Here is a 20,057-nt window from a genome sequence, read left to right on the forward strand (position 1 = left end):
ATATAATTATTTAGCCTTGTTGTGCAAACAAGCCTGCACAACTTAATAAATATAGAATTTGAAAAATAACAAACCTAAAAAGAAACACTAGGTACGAGATACATGAGTACCTATGATACGGTGATACTTTTGGTAAACAACCATTTGACTAACATGTTTGTCTCACCTGCTCTTGTTCCATCTCTGTTCCTCTCTCTCCCTCTTTGTGCTGACAATCATCAAATATACAGTTGAAACCAGATATTTACTTACTCTTGAGATAAAAACACTTTTTTAATTGTAACATCAAATCAGACTAAATGTTTATTTTTTTAGATTGATAAATATAAAAAACACATTTGTTAACTTTAAGAGTAAAGAGAGAAACAATCTGTATTTCTTAATTGTAAATGGCACCAAATTGTATTCAAAACTGAGCCACACTTATGGAGCTCCACAGTTCTTTTCCTGGTGTTTTTGTTGACATCTCTTGATTTTTCCCATTTCAAAGAAACAGGCTCTGTGTTTTGCCTTATATGCATCCACAGGTGTGCCACCACTTTACTCACATGGACTCTACTAACCAATCAGAAGCTTCTTCAGCTCAGAATGGAATCGTCTGGAGTTTCTTATTAATTAACAAACTTAGTGTATATGTACTCCTAAATTTGATGAAAGTGATAAAAATAGACAGCTCTGTCTCTCTTTATTCTGACATTTAGCTAATTCAAAAGATATTTCAATATTTATTTAACCAAAACAAAACAAGTTTACTCTAAATTGATGATGTACAGTAAAAAAATGTTCTTGTGTTTTCCATAAAGTGTATGTAAATATCTGGTTTAAACTGTGAATATACTGCTGTGTATTGAAATTCCTCTTGTTTTGCACAGAAATATACTGAACAACATCCAAAGCATAATATATAAAATACTACCAGAGTTTTTTCTTTGAAAGAAGCCCCTTATGTCCATTCTTGTATATCAGTACATTACTGAAATCGATTTATAGCCGTGGAGGGTAACAACTGAAAATATGAAATAAACACACATGTAAGCTAAGACTCTCTAAAGAAACAGCATTGTTGTTGTTCGGCTTTTCATTTCGCCATTTGTTGATTCACTTGAAGAGCAAGTAACGTAATATTGGTCAAGTGATCAGTTGGATATCAATCTTTCGTGATACACCGTCATATTTACATTATTTGTACAGTACGAATGATTTTCTTTGGTACCTGGTCGAACTTCAGTTCTCCTCTGTCTGCCTGGCTGCGTTTCTCTAACAGCGCACTCGCAGGCAGCAGCTGCCCCGCCCCGCTTAGTGTCTGAGCTCGGATCATACCAATATTAGGGGGGATTTACGCACAGTCATAAATTCCCACAGTGTGCACTATGTGGTTCGAATATTGTGTGTAGTTTTTGTTTTATACAGTGTCAGCCAGGCATCTAACTATGAAAAAATTACACTCCAAAAGACCCTGGGCTTTCTGAAAAATCAACCCGGGCTTAAGCCCAGTAAGCCACCCCCCCGCTCCGCCCCTGGTGTACACTAATGCTTGAATACCACTTTTCTGACCTAAAACGTGTACCAGATGTACCAGTAATACATTTATAGATGCAGCCAAAGTCCCATGTTTTTAATGAATCTGATCTGAGAAAGGTGCAGAATCCTCTTTAACATTTATTGTGGACTATTTAAAAGTTCAAAACTAGTTAAAATAAATGTTTCAACTTTTTTGCAAACATTGCATGTTAAACATAAAGTCTGTAATGAAAGCACTTTTTTAGTAAAAAAAAAAAAACCTCTGCCAATGGCAAGATCATCAACTCAATGAGCGGGTGGAGGGAGGTTTGGAGTCTTCTCCCACCCCCATTCTCTGCGACCTGCTGGAGCGGGGGGGCTAGGAGGAGTTGGCTGTCCGACTGCGGTCTGGAGTGTGGGGCCTCCCTGCTGCTACGGAGTCGGGGCGGTCTGCCTCTCCCCACCGCAGGGAAAAGGGTAACACCACCTGGGTCTGGGTGCAGTTCCCCCCTCCAGGGGCAAGGGTACCTAGACCCGGTTTGTAGGGTACGCTTGGGGAGTGTGATCGTATGTACAGCGTCTCTTTATGTCTGTCTCCACGTTGGTTGAGTGTGGAGTGAGTGCATATGAGAGCATGAGGGGGGGAATGGATGTTTGTGTCTGTGTGTGCCTGTATGTCTGTGTCTATATGTCAGGTTGGGTATCAGACACCACCTCTCTGGGGACACCTCAGGCCCTCCAAGGTTTGGAGGCCTATCTCCACCCCTCCACCACTTCCCCTGCCGGTGGCGGACTCCCTCAGGTGTCGGTGCGTTGGTGGTTCTTTGTGTCTGGGGGTGGGCGTCCAGGTACACACCGGCTCACTGGCGGCCGCTTATCGGGGCCTGGAACCTGGGGCTCGCTTGGGCCACTTCGGAGGTGGGGTGCCCCCGGCCTCTCGGCCTGGGGCTCGGTCACTCAGGCACAGCTGGCTGCCGGTGGAGCTCACGGGCGCGTCACTGCAACTCCCCCTGGCTTCTGCTCCGCGGCTGCTGAGTGAACCCTCATCTGGGACTCTCCTCAGCTCTTTCTGGGACAGTGGCGCGGCTGCCCCTCTGTTGGTCCTCTATGGTCTCTTGTGTTCTGGGGGCCTCTGGATGTCTGGAGTTTTGATCTCCTCCATACCTGCTTCATACCCTGGAGGACGGGGCTATGCCCCCCCCCCCCCCCCCCACACTCCCTAGCAGATCGTTACATGAAGAAACCTTTGGAATACAAGCACGCTGATCCACACAGGTATGCACACGGGTGTTCACTGCTCGTAGACTTAAATTACACCTTTCTTGGCTACTACTTCGAAGCACATCTGTCCTGCGTACTGCACAACAACATTGAATATTTAGTATTTACTGCTGTTTACACTTAGCTAGATTAATGCGATGGTGTTGTGTTTAGTATGTTGCTTTGTTTTTTTTTGTTTTTTTGCTTGTTTTCTATTCTTCTCTCAACAGGTGATCCAGGAGATTCTTATTTTTTTTCTCCCCCCCTTTCTCACTGTCCCTCTCCCCTTCTGTTTTTCCTTTCCTTCCTCTTTCTTTCTCCCTTTCCTATCCCTCACTCATGTCTGTCCCATCTGTAACATCTGAAAATAAAATATAATAAATAATAAAAACAAAGATCGACCAAATGGACCAATACGGCAATGCCACGAAGATCCATTTGGCAAAGTAAATCCATTGGGTATCCTTGTTGGTCTTCAGACAACAATTCTGATGGCTAAAGAACCAAATGGGACAGGCAAAAAAAAAAAAAAAAAGATCATCAACTCAATAGGATAAAGCAAAATATGTTATTTATTTAAAGCTTAAATCATAAGAACATTAGGCCACAAAATAAACACAAACATGCAAAGTCAAACATGCAGTATCGAGACAGTACTACAAAGCCCAAACATCTGCCATCACCACTACTGTGTCTGTGCACTGAGGCCTTATAGAAATTACATTCCAATAGAAAAAGTAAGAATAAAAACAGCTGTTTATGAAAAGAAAATACTTTCATGGTCTTTTCAGTGGGACCTCTGGGTGGTACAGCATAGTAGCATTCATGGCATTAGCAACTCAGTGGTTAACATTCACTAGCTTTAGCTATCAAAATAAATTATGCCATTTACAGTATATGCATACATTTGATTATGTGGGTCAAGGTCAAACATTTTTTAAATTATGTATTATAATTTGTTTCAGTGCAAGAAAATAGCTTAAAAATAAAAAATGAGCCATATGCTAATATTTTATGAAGCTACATTTTATAGTGCTGTAAGAAGTCAGCAACTGTTGATTCCATGCTAACAAGAATCAAGAAGAAACTTAAGTTTGTTTTTTTTTTAGACTTCTGAAGTTAATAGTTTCATCGTATTATTGCATACACTGTATACTTAAATACAACTGGGCTGTGTCACAGTAGTAATAACTGTCTTAAGTTATGTGAGTGAGTACAATGTGAAACTCAGTAAATATTTCAGTAAAAAGCTACAATGTTCTCAGTGATTTCAAAAATTTTACTTAGTCATCTCAGTGAACAGATTTTCTGAGAGTGGAGGAATGGCAGGGTTTGACTAGTTATGTGCAGAGTCACATGTAACTGATGCTGCAGTTTTAGTAATATTATGTATGTAATTATTTTAAATGCATAAGTAAGCAGTGTTAAGTGTAACAATTTAAAAATAATGCATTCTGTAATGGCATTTTTCTGTAATGCATTACTGTTTCTAAATCAGGTAAAGACATTACGGTTACAGACGGTACATAAGGAGTTTTTTGATTTAATTGTGAGAATCAACCATTACTAATGGCTCTAATAATACACAAAAAACAAAGGACAGATTAGGTATGTCTTTTTAGGATAGCATCACTATTGCTAACAGACCAATGTATAACAATGCAGTAATATGTAATACATTCAAGAGAGTGAAAAACCCAATATTGCAAGCACAAAATAAAAATACAAAATTAGTACTTTGTCAGAGAATAGAGTAACTCATCAGGACTGCCCATGTATAAATCAGCCAATGGTGACCTAAGGTGAACATTTGGAAATAATGAAATGGAGTGACTGAAGAACAGAGTCATGATTGAAATCAGTGAAAACATTAACTTTGTTAAAGAAGTAGGTCTTCCCAAGAATCAGTTTAGGGAAGCTGCAGCGATCATCTGTTTCCAGGACGTAAGGAAAAGGCAGAGCTTCGGCCTCCATACCATGAACCGTCAGCACATTCCCAAACACAACGCTCTGCTGAGACACACTTTCCACAGTCCCAATGTGCACTAAACAAAGATACATAAAGCCATGGCATTACAAACCAAAACATCAGCATTTTTTATGTTAAAAAAAGACTTACTTTTTTGGCAAAGATCTGTTTTGTTCAGGTTATTCACAGATAGGACTCTGGATTCTGAAAACAACATTATACATGTTATTGGTAAAATGCAGGATCTGGGCTTTGCCATCAAATTAAAATGACGTCAAATGAAGTTCTACTGCATGGAAAGGACATCTAAGCAGACAAAACAAACCATTAATCATCTTTCTTTGACCCTGTCCTGGTTCATGGATTGATCTCAGCCTCCCAGCACAGCATGACCACAGGGTGGTGTTGTAATAGAGGTGACCACAGCATCTAAACCCTGTCTTGGCAGAGTAGATCACCTCTTCCTCCTCACTTGAGCAGCAAATGTCCTGGTAGTGAAAAGAGATGTTAGTTAAGTTTCTAAAGACAGGTGTAATATTCCTTATGCTGAAGGTATTCTGACTGTCAGATATACACTAAATATATCACTAAATATAAAAAATGTTTTAGTATTGGTCTTACTGGGGCCTTGGCAGCAACTGCATAGTTTGGCTTGCAAAGCCTAATAATGATGGTTTGGTTATATTGAATTATAAATTGTTGTGTTTAGGTTCAGACTGGAGATCCTCCTCTTTTTTGAAATGATCTGTAAAGGATTCTTCGGACTGACTTTTATAAAGTACAGTAATCTTCTCCTGGATGCATTTATCAACTATTTGTGTGACAGCCGGACAAGCTGTGTCCATGAAAGCAGCCTTGGGAGCCAATGCATTACAAGGTGTTGTTTTCCTTCACTGTAGAGTAGGCATATATTCTAGATTTAATGCTTAACTGGTTATTGAGAGGTGTCACAAGTAAGAAAGGAAATTCAAAATGCTTTTGGAGAAAAAAAAAAGAGAAGAAAAAACAAAGTGTCAAAATTAAAGACTGCAGTGCAGAGAACGGCTCAGTGACAGATTCTCAGTGGCTTCTGAACCTCACAGATCCCCTGATAATGATGAGAGGGTGTGAAAAACTGATGGATGGACGGTGGGGCATGGAAATGAGAACAAACAAGCATGTGAGCCATTTATAGAGATATAACCTGAAGTGGAGTGTGTGACGTGTCGTCCTGCCCCTGAAATTCATATAGTTTATCTCAAATAAGTTCTCATGGCATGAATAGGATGCACGAGAAATGGTCAGATAACATGATAATTATATTATATACATCATTACTGATAAACTACCTGTGGCTCTTGCAGAGTGGATCCGCAGCACTGCAGGTCCCCTCCATGCTTATGTAATGATGTCAGCGTGTACAGTGTTCCTGCACAGCACTTCATCTGTGGATCTTTAATATTGTAGGCTTTGACCCCACAGCAGTGAATGTTTTCTGATTTGGGATGTCTGGTTGGAAAACAGAGGGACACATTAATATCAAATGAAGCTTATGCATAAGTTAAATAATGAAGATCTGCAATTACAACATTTCTCTGGTTTTCTGGGTGTTTGCCTGCTAGTCAATTCTTTGCATGACTTCCAATTTCCCACGCTGTCAAATTCAATACTGACATCATTACACTAGTCCAGTGTTCTTCTTACCCGCCTTCTTTGAGCCAATCAGACTCCACCCTGTGTGCTTTAAATCTGTGGGCTTTTCCATTATTTTCCTTTCCAGGAACCCATCTCTGTGTCCCTCAAGTCACTTAAAGCTCCGTCCAAGCCTCTATCTTCACCATAATTCCATTCTGCCATCATGTGTCATCAGAGACTAATCAAAAGGATCAATTAATTTCTGTAGCTTAGTATATCATATTCAAGTCTTCTGAATGATCATTCCTCATTGAAATAAGGAGTGCAAGATAAGTTTATAAGAGGCTGAGTGAGACATGTCCTTATGTATATTGTTGGATGTCAGCCTGGAAGATATTTATCCACTTCTTCAACACAGTTATTACACAGGCTGTACACTGAAAGCAGAGAATCAGAACTGCAGCTTCAGCTCTCACTGTTCACACATAATATATTCATACTCAGTGTTGCTGTCATCACCCACTCTGACAGACTCTGCAGTTGAAAATACGCTTAATGAGAGCATTCAGGATACAACCTGCTCCACCAATACTAAAACTGAGACCGAAAGAAAAGTAGCTGCCACAAATGTTTTCAGGCCATAGAATATCCAGACTATTGAATGATGCAAACACAGACAGTTTAACTGCAAACTTTAACCCATATGGCACCAAACCGAGTCAGAAACCACATGGACCGATACAGAAGAATGCTTTATCACTTCTGCTTGTTTTCTTTTTTCTTTCTCAGCAGGTGATCCAGGTGATTGATATATGCATTTTTTTTTCTCTGCCCGTTCTGTTGGTTTATGTTTTTTGCCCTTCTCCCCCGTCCCTCTTCTCAGCTGTTTCTCTTTCCCTCTTTCTTTCTCCCCTTCTTTCCCCCAGTCAAGTCTGTCCCGTATTCAGTAAGTGAAAATAAAATAAACAATAAAAGGTGAATCAAATGGACCATTACGGCAAGGCTGGGATGGTCAGTTTGGTAAAGTAAATCCGTTGGGCATCTTTCTTTGCCTTTAGACAACAATTCTGATGGCAAAAGAGCCAAACGGGACAGGCAAAAAGAAAAGAAAAAAAGAATGCTTTATCACATTAGACCAGAGCACAACGGTGCCTGAAAGTAAACAAAGGTGGGACAGTGTTATGCACAGCTGGAATTTCGATAAAGAAAAGACCTTCTACTGGAATGCAAGACATTTCCTTTGCCTCTCCCTTCTGGGTTTCCCCTCAACCAGCACAAGATGCATTAAAATTAACTGCCCACTGACCTAAAATCAAACACTGTTACATACCAAGCTGATGAATAAGGAATGGGAAAAAAACCCATCCCTTTTCACTAGATTTTATCAGCAACACACACACACACACACACACACACACACACACACACACACACACACACACACACACACACACACACACACACACACACACACACACACACAATCACCTGTGTCCATTGCAGCAAATCTCAACATCAGGCCGGTAAATTTCTGTCCCACAGCAGTGTTGTCCTGGGCTGCCGTGAAACTGAGAACAACATATAGTCCCTTTGGCCGGGTTGTAAGGAATACCCATCTCTGAACATTCCTGTCCATCGACTCTGTCCTCGTACAAGGTGTTATTACAACAGAGAACTCCACATTGTCCCGAGCCGTACGGCGTCTCTCCACAGCACTTGAAGAATCAGAGATAATACAGTAAATTGTTCAGAAATGCCTTTTGGCCCTTTTGCATTAGTAGTAGCGAATACTGAGGCCGTTCGATGAGTTTTAGACAGATCGAAAAACACCCTCAGTTATTGTATAAAAGGAGCGGGGTGGAGCTCTGAGCTCTCTCATCAAAGGGTCAGTAAAGCAGAATTTTTTCCTAGAATCTCTCTTTTCCACTGCTGTCAGCTCTACATCCTAATTAGGATGTGACACAACACATTTCATTTAATAATGAAATGTGTTGCCCATCATTTTACCCATTAACAATCTTATTAAAAATTCTTCCAAAATTCTCCTAATACATACATATAATTTTTTTTTTTTATTTGAAAGAAAACGTTGCTTTAAGTCTATCACTGTCATTGGAAAAGGATTTTTTTTTCCCCCAGAGACACAAATTAAAACTTTTGACCTTTCTATTATAACTAAAAATGAGGCCCAGAGACAGAACAACAAAACAAACAAGACAAGGAAAAACAATTTGATTATTACCTGATCCATCCAAGGCTTCCATGCAGAGATACATCCATCACAGCAGACTTGTATGTGTGGATTATACACAGTGGGTGTTGCCTTGATTTGACCTAAACATAGAGGTGTGAGGGTTGGAAGGGTGGAGAGAGGACAGGAGTTAGAAACTTCTCATGCTTGTAAAGTATCGTATGTCTCTAAAGCTGGCGCTTGGTAAGGAAATCAATGAAGACTCTCTTCCACACTTTCTTTGGAAGTTCCTGAAATGTATAATTTACTGGTTTGCATTGTTGGATGAAATTGTGCAAAAGCTTCAAACTCACAGTGCAGTTTCCTGCAGTGCTTTCCCACATACACAGGTGATTCTGAACATTTTGATTGGTCGAAATATGAAGTTTTATGCTAAGATGATACCGGTGGATGCATCTGTACACCACCAAGCAAAACAAGCTTCAACTTGCTGCACAATCAATTGTGTTGCAGAATCTTTGCTACGTCGGCTTCAGCCCTGGTAAGCAACAGCAGGCAAATGATTTCGTTGTTGCTTCCTCCCAAAGCTTCTGGGCTCTGCCTCTTCTCCCATACAATCCCCTTGACTGCTAGCTCCTTAATTACTGCACCACAAAACAATATCTGCCGTCCAATAAATATCAGACTTCTGAGGAGCCTGAAATAAATCAGAAACCATAACGCTGGCAAACATTTACAAACAGCTGCAGAACAATTCCATATCAAAGTTACCCAGGTCTGCTGCTGTAATGGTACTTGCCCAGTTCTTACTGAAACTAACATTTTCCCTATGTATTGACTGACGACAACTCTATGAAGGAAAAATTAAAAGCACTAGACAGAAAGTTTGGGCAAATTATACATTTTAGCTGGAAGGGTGCTGACCCCGTGAAGCGGCCTTGGATTGGGGTAGAAAGTGGATAAACGGATGGATTTATGGATGGCTGGGAATAAATACAACAATCAAGTTTTTCCCCTTCCTCCTCTGCCATATACCACTCAGAAGAAGTCATTCTTTGGCAAAACATCAAATGCACTGTGTTACTTTGGAAGTTAACGCACAATCGATTATTCAGAATCTCTTTAATCATCACAACTGAAAACATCCTTAGCTGAAATATTGCTGGAAGCAGAAGAAGTGCTGCAGGCCTGACTGGACGCAGGAGTAAACTGATTGTAGGACTGACTTTAATGATGAAACAAAAACAGCTGCTGCTAATCTGTAGGAATGATGAGCTCTGAAAGACAGGAAGTCACTTTAATGAACATATCTACAGAGAAAGCCAACATCGTTCTGTCCACAATGACAACAGTGTGGATTTGCCCAATTACAGAGAAGCAGATTATTTTCCTGTATTTCTGTCACACCTGGGACAAAAACACGAGACAGCTGGGAAATCTGTGAGACTAACATTAGGAATGGAAGTAGGGCTGCGTCTTCCTTTTCATTTCTTGGCCTATTAATTTGAACATGCACAATGAATCACTGACGCGATATATAATGTAAAACTCTATTGCCAGCTTATTAATTTAAACATGAACAATGAACAGTGAAGCACTACATTAAACTGTATAAAGGCTGACGCATGGCATACGCAATGTTTGTGAGGTGCATTTCATTCCAGATACCTATCTGGCATTTAGACGGCACCCGTTAAAAAACACCAAGTCCTAGATCTCATTACTGAGTGGAAGAAATGGGTTCTCATTTTAATGTGCAAATGAAGGAAAAAGAAAGAAGAAGAAAAAAAAAAAAAGAAACTTCTCATAAATGCTGAACTCAGTTACATCAGGAAAGACATAACAGGGGAAAAAAAGGATCTGAGAAAGGAAAGAAAATAACATTTACTCAGAGCATGGAACATGTTTGAGAAAATATTAGTCAGGGTGTTCCCTTGCAACTATAGCTTCACATTATGTTTTTCCAAAAATAAAACTGTCATGTTCCATGGCCGTGTCTGGGATTTTCCAGCCGGTGTTGTTGGGTTTCCAGGGTCATTCACTATTAGTGACTCTCTGTGATTAATTATTCTCTCCCAGTGGCTCTCCAGCAATTTCCTAATGTTGTAAACCCGCTCAACATTTGGCAATAAAACCCTTTCTGATTCTGATTCCATGATAGTCTGCTCTCAGCTGGTGTATATTCATGTTTACCTCACTCTTCTTCTGCTGTGTAAATAAAGTCTTGTGAAAAGTTAAGTTGGGTTTGAGTCTACATAGGGTCCATATCTTGCATGAACCTCTGGTTCATGACACAAAACCCTCTTTAATGCACACATTTAACTAAAAATGAGCATATAGGATTTTACAAATACAAATAGAAGACAAGATAGTATTTCTTTGTTTCATCATTTGATAAACTCCCAAGGCATTATTCTCAGTTTTAGAAAGAGTTAGTTTAGTATTACAGTATATAAAATGATATTACTAGGGGCATATTTTGTCTTCACACTTTATTACTTGAAGAGTTTTCCACAGTGAGCTAACATCACAAGAACAAATGGCACAATGTGCTCTGTAGGGGAAATTTATATACACGACTTACAGCAAGATGAATTCCTCGGTTGTATCTCAGCACCATCATCCTTCCAGCAGCAACACTCAGTCTTGCTGTTGAACTGGCCTTGATGACAGCACATGTGATCTGGGGAGTTCCTTGTCAGGATCTTCTTATCACTAATTGGACCACAACACAGCTCCTTTTCCCCATCATACGCCCCTGTGGAAAAGATACAGATATCAAAAACTGAAACACTTGAACTTTAATCATAGCTAAACTAATATGGAGCTTTTTAAAGATGTCTGTATGTTCTTCATTTGGTGAATAATCTTCCTAATCATCTACTGTATATTCAGTGAAATACTTTTCTGTTTTTTCAGCTTCACTTACTTTTGTCACAGCATCTGTGATTCGGTGAATGTTTGTCAATAACAGTTGACTGACAGCATAGTTGTGTGTTTTTGTCATAGGTCTCATTTCCACATAAATGAGCTGTAGTTGAAAAGACAGTCAACACAATTTCATTACTCACAGTAATTAACATTGGCTTCCTTTAAATACTCTGTGACAGCTATCATACTTCCACAAAGATTTTTTTTAAGTATATGCAACATTAAAGACATGGCATATCTAGTGCAGATAGTCTTGAGGGATAAGACTTTTTTTTTTATTTCTAGTCCATGAAATGACTTTCTTGTCTTGGTCTAACATGTAAAGTATGATGCAAACTGCAAAAACTTTCAGATTTAGATTTTATTAAATCTATTCTACACAGTGTGATATGCTGTGTTGACCTGAAGTGGAGTCCCTGAGACAGCAGGATGAAATCTTTGGGTATACTTCCAGCCTCTTCTCATTTGAACAACAGCACTGAGTCTCGGTGTCATACTGGCTGTGACCACAGCACTGATGGTGACTGGAATTTCTCATCAGAATCATCTTAATATCAGGTGAACCACAACACAACTGCTTGACCCTATCAAAAACATCTGTGAAAAGAAAATATGTTTTGTTTTTTGCTTTCTTAATTTACCTTAACCATAGCTAAGCTGTCAAGCTGCTGCAATGTTGGTAAACCTTTAAGTGTGTGTGTGTTTTCTAATCATGTTTTACTGTATATTCTGTACATTCAGTTTTTATGTCTTGTTGACCTTTTAAATTAAAGTTCATTTAGAAAGTGCCTCATAATAACTTCCCAAACGAGTGCCCTGATGCATCTCATTATGACTGTTTCAAGAGACAATCACTGATTTCAGTTCAATCTAGTTATGTCCCTTAGTAATACTTCCACCGTTATATTAGCTTTATACTTGCTAGGGTTCTTGTCCAGACGCTTTTCTTTGCAAGCTCCTTTGACTTAATGGTCATGACAATTTGCACAATAATGATCATGAAACCGCCCTCATGACCCATTGTTAGTCAGTGGTGATAGTGCCTGTCATTATGCAGATGTATTACTTATAAGGTTGGGGAAACCAGCAGTCAGCTGAGACTGAAGAAATCACTTGGATGAGTGACAAAAAGTTTCTCCCAATGAAAATGTTGGCATTCCCTTACCTGAATGATTGAGCATGCATCAAGCCACCACTTAATCATTTTCTCTGCCTTCAGTCATTTCTCTTGATTTCCAAAGTCTGCCATCTGATGGTGGCTAGTTATATTCTCTCTTGACACCACCTTGCAGTTTCCTATGTCTTTCAGTTTGCACCTTAACTGAATCTCACGATTTAATACTCAAACAACTACAAATTTGCAGACACTCAAAACTTAGTGATGGAGAAAACATAATTCCATATTTACATTGTATACTTTAGAATTGATTTAATTAATGCTTTCCATCAGTGCATCTACTCACCTTTACCACAACACTCAGCCATTGGTGAAGGTTTTGCTATGATGGCTGACTGGCAACATATTTCATTCACTGGATTGTAAGCCTTCAGTTCACAGCAGCTGGATACCTTTTCACTAAGACCCTGTGTAACTCTGGCTGTAAAAACAGGATGCAGACACCAGTACCTTAATGTAACTGCTGAAAGAGTGTTATTACAAGTGCATCAAATCACGATTAGAAAGTTCACAACTTCAAAGAAACTCAGTTCAATCTAAAAACTGTTTTGTTTTCTTTTGCTTCTTTTACTTGAGCAGCATCGAGACAGCCACAGTGCATCTGGAAAATATTCACACCTATGAAACAAAATTGTATCAAGACACAGATATGGGGAAGAGTACAGAAAAATTTCTTCAGCATTGAAGGTCCCAATGAGCACATTAATGGAAGAAGTTTGGAATCACCAGGGCTCTTCTTAGAGTTGGCCGCCCCACCAATCTGAGTGGTCAGGGCAGAAAGGCCTTAGTTAGGGAGGTGACGAAGAACCTGATAATCACTTTCACAGAGCTCCAGTATTGCAGTGTGGAGAGAGGAGAACCTTCTAGAAGGACAAACATTTCCGCAGCACTCCACTGATCGGGCCTGTCTGGTTGAATGACCAGACAGAAGCCACTCCTCAGTAAAAGGCACATGACAGCCTGCCTGGAGTGGCTGTCCCCTGAAGGACTCTCAGACCACGAGAAACCATTCCCTGGTCTGATGAAACAAAGATTTGCCTCTTTGGCCTGAATGCCAAACATCATATCTGGAGGAAACTAGGCACCACTAATTACTTGGTTAACACCATCACTACAGAAAAGCATGGAGGTGGCAGTATCACGTTGTGTGGATGTTTTTCGGCAGCAGAGACTGGAGAAGGGGCAATGGTTAATTTTCCAACAGGACAACAATCTTAAGCACACAGCCAAGACCGCAAAGGAGTGGCTTTGGGACCAGTATGTGAATGTCTTTAATTAGGAAAGTCAGAAACCAGATTTAAATCTAATTGTACATATCTGAAAATGACTGTGTACATATGGTCCCTGTCCAACCCAATGGAGCTTAAGAGTTTCTGGGAAGAATAATATGACAAACTGTCTAAAAATCATACTCAATAAGACTCAATACGGAGCTTCAAACGTATTGAGTGAAGGATGTGAATACTTGTACATGTATATGTTATCATTTATTTTATTTATTTTTAATGAATTTGCAAGAATTTCAGGCAAACTATTTTTCTACTTTGTCACTTTGGGGTGTTAGCTGTAGAATGTTGGGGTGAAAATGAATTTAATCTATTGGTAAAGATTGCAATATGACAAAATGTGGAACAAGTGAAGCACTATGAATACTTTCCTGATGCACTGTACTTCTGTTTCCTCACATCTCCCCGTACTTTATGATGGTTGCAACAAAATAGTGTAAGCTTTCCCTCTCAACCATCACATCAGCACTGTAGGTGTCTAGCAATTTTTGTTTGCTAAAAAAGAAAAACCTTTATCTGCTTAATACCCATAATGCAAGGTTGAGTGATACACAAATGTTCTCAGAAGTGAGAAAAAGACCTTCAAGAATAGATCTGAATATATGGAAACATATAACCTATTTTAATACCAGCTGATGACTTTTTAATATTACTATTCTATTCTTTTTTTTTTTTTTTACATTCCAGTTTTCTATCTTATAAATTCATTACCTGTGACAGTGTGTCTGTGTTGCTGTTTACAACAAGTGGCTGTTCCAGGACTGTAAGGCTCATTTCCACAACAAGACAGGCTTGCACCAGGGTGAAGTCTGTTTTCACAGCATGTAGCCTCTTTGATGTCATACCATGTTCCATTACAGTCTTTTCTGAAAAGCATAGATGACCAAAGCCTGGACATTATTGCTGGCAGTCAGATATAAAAGTATATCTTCCTCTGCAGGGAAAACAAGTGGTTTCATTACCTTTATTGTATTTTATTAGTTTGTGGAAGATGCCTTTTGTTTGAACCTAAAAGATACTGCCGGTCAAACTGACAAGTGATGTCAGAAGTGTGGGCTCTAATGAGTGAAGTGAATATGATGATCAGAAGTGGAAAGATAAATTACTTTAATGAAGTGGATGGTGAAGGTACTACGGCCAATCAACTGGTTAAAGCAGAGGTTAACCCTGGACTGACAGATGTGGTCAAATCGTTAATGCACACTTAAACAGCAAGAGACCAGAGAATGGACAAATGTTTAGTCATTATTCAGCCATTAAAAAACAAAGGTGGACAAGCATGCAACACCAATTTCAACAAATCCAACTCGTGCCTTTTGTTTGAACAGGCATGACAGCCTCATTTGTTAATTCTTTTCTTGTAGGGAACCTCAGTGACACTCACTGAACAGCACTTAACTTGCAATGATGATCAAATGGTAAAAATAAGCATCACACATTTTTACAGTAAGGCAGAGGTGACTCACCGATGACAATTATTATTGGAGCCTGCAGGCTCTGTGGACAAGCAAACATTCAAAGCTGTGAATAATTTGTATTAACAAACTAAAACCCGTTAAATCTGTTTTTCTGAATAAATAGATTCAATATTTCCTAATTCAAAGCTTATGCCATGTCATTGTCTAGCGTGATACAATTTGATAAATATTACAAAAGTATCTGTTCAAAAGCAACAATCGACTGCCTTTTTCCACTGTACATTAGTCACGACAAAACCACAGAAGAGTGCACAGACAGAGAGAGAGAGGGGGGAAAGGGAACAGATGGAAACAGAAAGCTAGTTCTTCTGCTGTTGTCTTTTCACATAAAGATATATATATATATATATATATATATATATATATATATATATATATATATATATATATATATATATATATATATATATATATATACACACACACACAGAGATAGATAGATAGATAGATAGATAGATAGATAGATAGATAGGTAGATAGCAATATAAAAAATGAATAACAAATAAATACATGCATCCTCTGCGTCCACACACACGCACACACATACAGAGTTCAGGATACACAATATCTGCACAGTATAAGCTGTATAGAACAAGTGGTCTCTAATTTTCAGGAAAAAAAACCTTACTTACCACAGACAGTGGTGATGCCAAAAATCAGCAAAACTGAAAGACGGGAGATGGAAGCATTATTAACATAACAATGTTTAATTCAAAATATTCAATTTTGGCAAAGGAATGAAGTAGCCTACCAAAGCCTAGAGCCCAGAGCGAGAACATCTGTAAACATTTTAGGAAATTCCGACCGCACATTGTCTCTAAAAGTGAGATGCAAAAGAAGCAAACAGCTCAGTCTAAACTGTTTTAAAACCACACCTCCCTTGTGATATTGCCCAAAAATGGGCAATTAGTCATCACAGAATCAAGGTGGCTTACGCACACACACACACACACACACACACACACACACACACACACACACACACACACACACACACACACACACACACACACACACACACACACACAATGTGTTTGCTTAAAAATGTACAGCCATCATAAACCTTCATTTACAACACGGGTTCAGTAATATCAAAGCAGGGTTTTCTCCATACAGGTGATCCAGGTGTTTTGTTTTTTGTTTTTTTTTCTTTCTTCCCCCCCTTCTCACCGTCTCTTCTCCGCTTTGGTTTTCTTTCTCTCCCTCTCTTTCTTTCATTCTTTCTCCCTGTCCTATCCCCCAGTCATGTCTGTCCCGTTTGTAGCAACTGAAAATAAATTAATAAATAAATTAAAGGTCAATCAAATGGACCAATATGGCAAGGCCATGATGATCCACTTGGTAAAATAAATCCGCTTGGCATCTTTCTTGGCCTTAAGACAACAATTCTGATGGCTAAAGATCCAAACGGGACACAAAAAAAAAACATTAAAAAAAAAAAATCAAAGCAGGGTAACTAACTTACCTCTGATTTTAAAAAATATATGATGAAGACAAGTTTTAAAATTGTCCATTATGTTCATCTGGGTAGAAAGCGATCTAAATTATAAAATACAAAAGTTTTGGAATGACCAACAAACCCATCTGCACACTTAATGACTGAAAGACTACTCGCTAATACACCAGTCGTGTAGCATATGTGTACAAGAAGACACAAAACAATTAGCACATACTTTTTTTCTTTAAAGAGATCATAGTGTGTGTGCCCATAGGTGTGAATGTGAATGGTTGTCTGTCTCTATGTGTTAGCCTGGTTAGACTGGGGAAATGTTTAGGGTGTACCATGCCTCTCGCCCTAAGACAGCTGGGATAGGCTCCAGCCCCTGCATGACCCTGACAAGGATAAGTGGAAGAGGATGGATGGATGGATGGATCAATTGTACAAGCCAATATCCTTAAATTCCCTATCAAGCATACTGATTGTTTAAAGGTGACACAAGTCAATTCAAATATTTTAGAGAAAGAGGCAAAAATAGACCAAGAAGGGGGATTTTCACATGTTTACACTAAGGAACTCACTCCCCCTAACCATAAATTGTTTGATGTGTGTTAGTGTTTTTTTAAACTCTGTGCTCCATGGTTGGTTGGGTGGTTGGTTGGTAGTTTTAGGTCAGGGGTGGGCAACTCCAGGCCTCGAGGGCCGGTGTCCTGCAGGTTTTAGATGTGCCCTTGATCCAACCTGATCTAAATGGCTAAATGACCTTCTCAACATGTCTTGAGGTTCTCCAGAGACCTGGTAATGAACTAATCATTTGATTCAGGTGTGTAGACCCAGGGTGATATCTAAAACCTGCAGGACACCGGCCCTCAAGACCTGGAGTTGCCCACCCCTGTTTTAGGTGGACTACACCTCATGCGGATCTCACTATGGGTTCCAGCTTTTGGCCCACGCACCTGCAAGCAGTTACTCATCTGTGGCTCATTATCCTGCAACTCCTGGCCACTATTTAAGGCAGTGGCTCAAGACTTTTTGTCGCTGGATCGTTGTACAACTCACATTAGTGTAGCCCTCGCCCCAACTGTCTCTCTTGTTTCCTTGTGATTTCCTGGTTTTGATCTCTTTTTTTTTTATTGTATATAGATTTCCTGGACTCATTCTTGTTTCCCACCCCTGGATTCCTGAGTGTGGGTGTTTGGCAGAGTGACGTGGCGTATCAAAAGTGGAGCGTGGTGTCGGTCTCCCTACATCCCGTGGATTCCTGGAACCCCTGACTCCCTCACATTTGTATCTTGCTCACTTAGTGTTTGCAAATAATCCTTCATTGCACTTTTTCCCTTGAGTCAGTCCTGACAGATGCACTTGATATGTGGGCGATTGTGGCTCAAGAGTTGGGAGTTCGCCTTGTAATTGAAAGGTTGCCGGTTTGAGCCCCGGCTTGGACAGTCTTGGTCGTTGTGTCCTTGGGCAACACACTTCACCAGTTACCTACTGGTGGTGGTCAGAGGGCCCGGTGGCGCCAGTGTCCGGCAGCCTCGCCTCTGTCATTGCGCCCCAGGGTGGCTGTGGCTTTGGGGTCCTTAGGGACTAGTAAAGCGCTATACAAATACAGGCCATTTATCATTTGTGGAGCATGGAACCTCTTTTACAATATCCATGTTTATTTAGCTTTTTGTGTTTAAACTGCTCATTAGTTCACATCACAGTAATGAGAACAAACACTCTGTGGCCATTTAAACTATGAGGGATGATTATGGTAAGAAAGAGGCAAAAAAAAGTAAGACTGTGATCAAATGATTTTTTTCTAACTTATGGTTTAGATCTGTTATGGATATTGTTAGAGAAATAATGATCTCAGTTCTCAGGTCAGCAGCCAAAATATCTCAATCTCTTTTGAAGATTGCTCAGTCATCATGTCAGCCTCCCACACAGGCTGAGATATGGGGGAGGCTGCCTGCTACACCAAAATTTAGTAGGTCATTAGTAATAGAACTTGGCTGAATGCTGAGGTGGCAATTCAGCAATTTGATTCATGTTACAGCAGCTCAGGGTGAATGAACATGGTGCAATAAAAGTAGTTTTAGAAGTACTTTTTTACAATGAACTTTTACTTAAATTTACTTGAGTTGGGTCAGGGGTTGCCACTAAATTTTATTCAGGTGTGTTGCAGCAGGGACACATTGAAAAGTTTCAGGACACCAGCCCTCGAGGACTGGAGTTTTTGGACTGTATGAAATGAATAAAACTAAAGATATTAATTTTTTTTTAAAGAATCTAGGTTATATACATGTGAGAAAAATCTAAGAAATGTGGATAAATGTATATATAAAACTTAACAATAAGTAAGGAAAAACTGTACAGGAACACAAGAGGTGTAATCCTTCACTGCTCACATTAACTCTGTGGATAAGTTCACCAGGGAAGACACATAGGATAACTGTTTGCCATTCCTGGACTGTGCCGTGTACATTGAAGGGAATGGAGACCTCAAATTAAAATTTATCGGAAGCCCACACACACGGACCAGAACCTCCTCTTTGACTCCCACCACCCTCTGGAACACAAACTTGGAGTAATCAGGACCCTACAACACCGGGCAGAAAATATTCCCTTTAAGCCTGAAGGGAAAAAGAAGAAACACACACACATGTGAAGAAAGCTCTTAAAACATCAAGTCAGCAAAGAGGCACAGAAAAGAAGATCAGACACCAGCGGAGGGAGGATAAGAAGGACAAACACAACAACATTGTCATCCCCTATGTAGCCGGTGTATCAGAAAAACTCAGGAGAATCTGTTACAGCCGAGAGGGCCAGGCTGTGGACTCAAATGAAGACACAGAGGGAGGCAAAACGGGCGTGAACACAGTGCTTTATTTACAGTGCCTAGTGAACTTACAAAGCAGGAAACTATGAATGCTATGAACTGTGGAAGCTATGAACTGAGAACTGTGAGGCCAAACTGTGAACATGAAACTCTGAGTGCTATGACTAGGTGCTAGATTTCACGGATGGATCCGGGGAATGGAAAAAAGGGGCAGCGACTTGGATGGAGGTACGCAGTCAGCGTAGCAGGTTTAAAGTGTCATGCGAGGAGGGGGTGTCCAGGGGGTTCCGGGTGAGGAGTGTCCAGAGAGGATCCAGAATATGCTTGGAGTGAGGGGCTTGGCAGGGAGGCAGGCAGGTGTAGTCCAATGATGGAAAGGAAGCAACCAG

The 20,057-nt window shown here is 39.9% G+C and overlaps 1 protein-coding gene across 1 annotated transcript; it reads right to left on the reverse strand.

The window, feature by feature from the left end:
- Positions 1 to 3,314: 3,314 nt before the first annotated feature.
- Positions 3,315 to 16,241, reverse strand: LOC113036910 (uncharacterized). The gene is made up of 14 exons (XM_026193500.2): positions 16,158 to 16,241; positions 16,039 to 16,071; positions 15,395 to 15,425; positions 14,640 to 14,794; positions 12,929 to 13,063; positions 11,868 to 12,062; positions 11,464 to 11,565; positions 11,119 to 11,292; positions 8,586 to 8,677; positions 7,832 to 8,058; positions 6,058 to 6,217; positions 5,055 to 5,217; positions 4,880 to 4,933; positions 3,315 to 4,805 (listed from the first exon to the last, which is right to left on the reverse strand). The coding sequence occupies exons 1-14, from the start codon at positions 16,216 to 16,218 to the stop codon at positions 4,558 to 4,560; spliced, it is 1,830 nt and encodes a 609-aa protein (XP_026049285.2). The 5' UTR covers positions 16,219 to 16,241; the 3' UTR covers positions 3,315 to 4,557.
- Between the last annotated feature and the right edge of the window lie 3,816 nt (positions 16,242 to 20,057).

This window comes from Astatotilapia calliptera, chromosome 14 (genome assembly GCF_964374335.1).
Source record: "Astatotilapia calliptera chromosome 14, fAstCal68.1, whole genome shotgun sequence".
NCBI classification, from domain to species: domain Eukaryota; kingdom Metazoa; phylum Chordata; class Actinopteri; order Cichliformes; family Cichlidae; genus Astatotilapia; species Astatotilapia calliptera.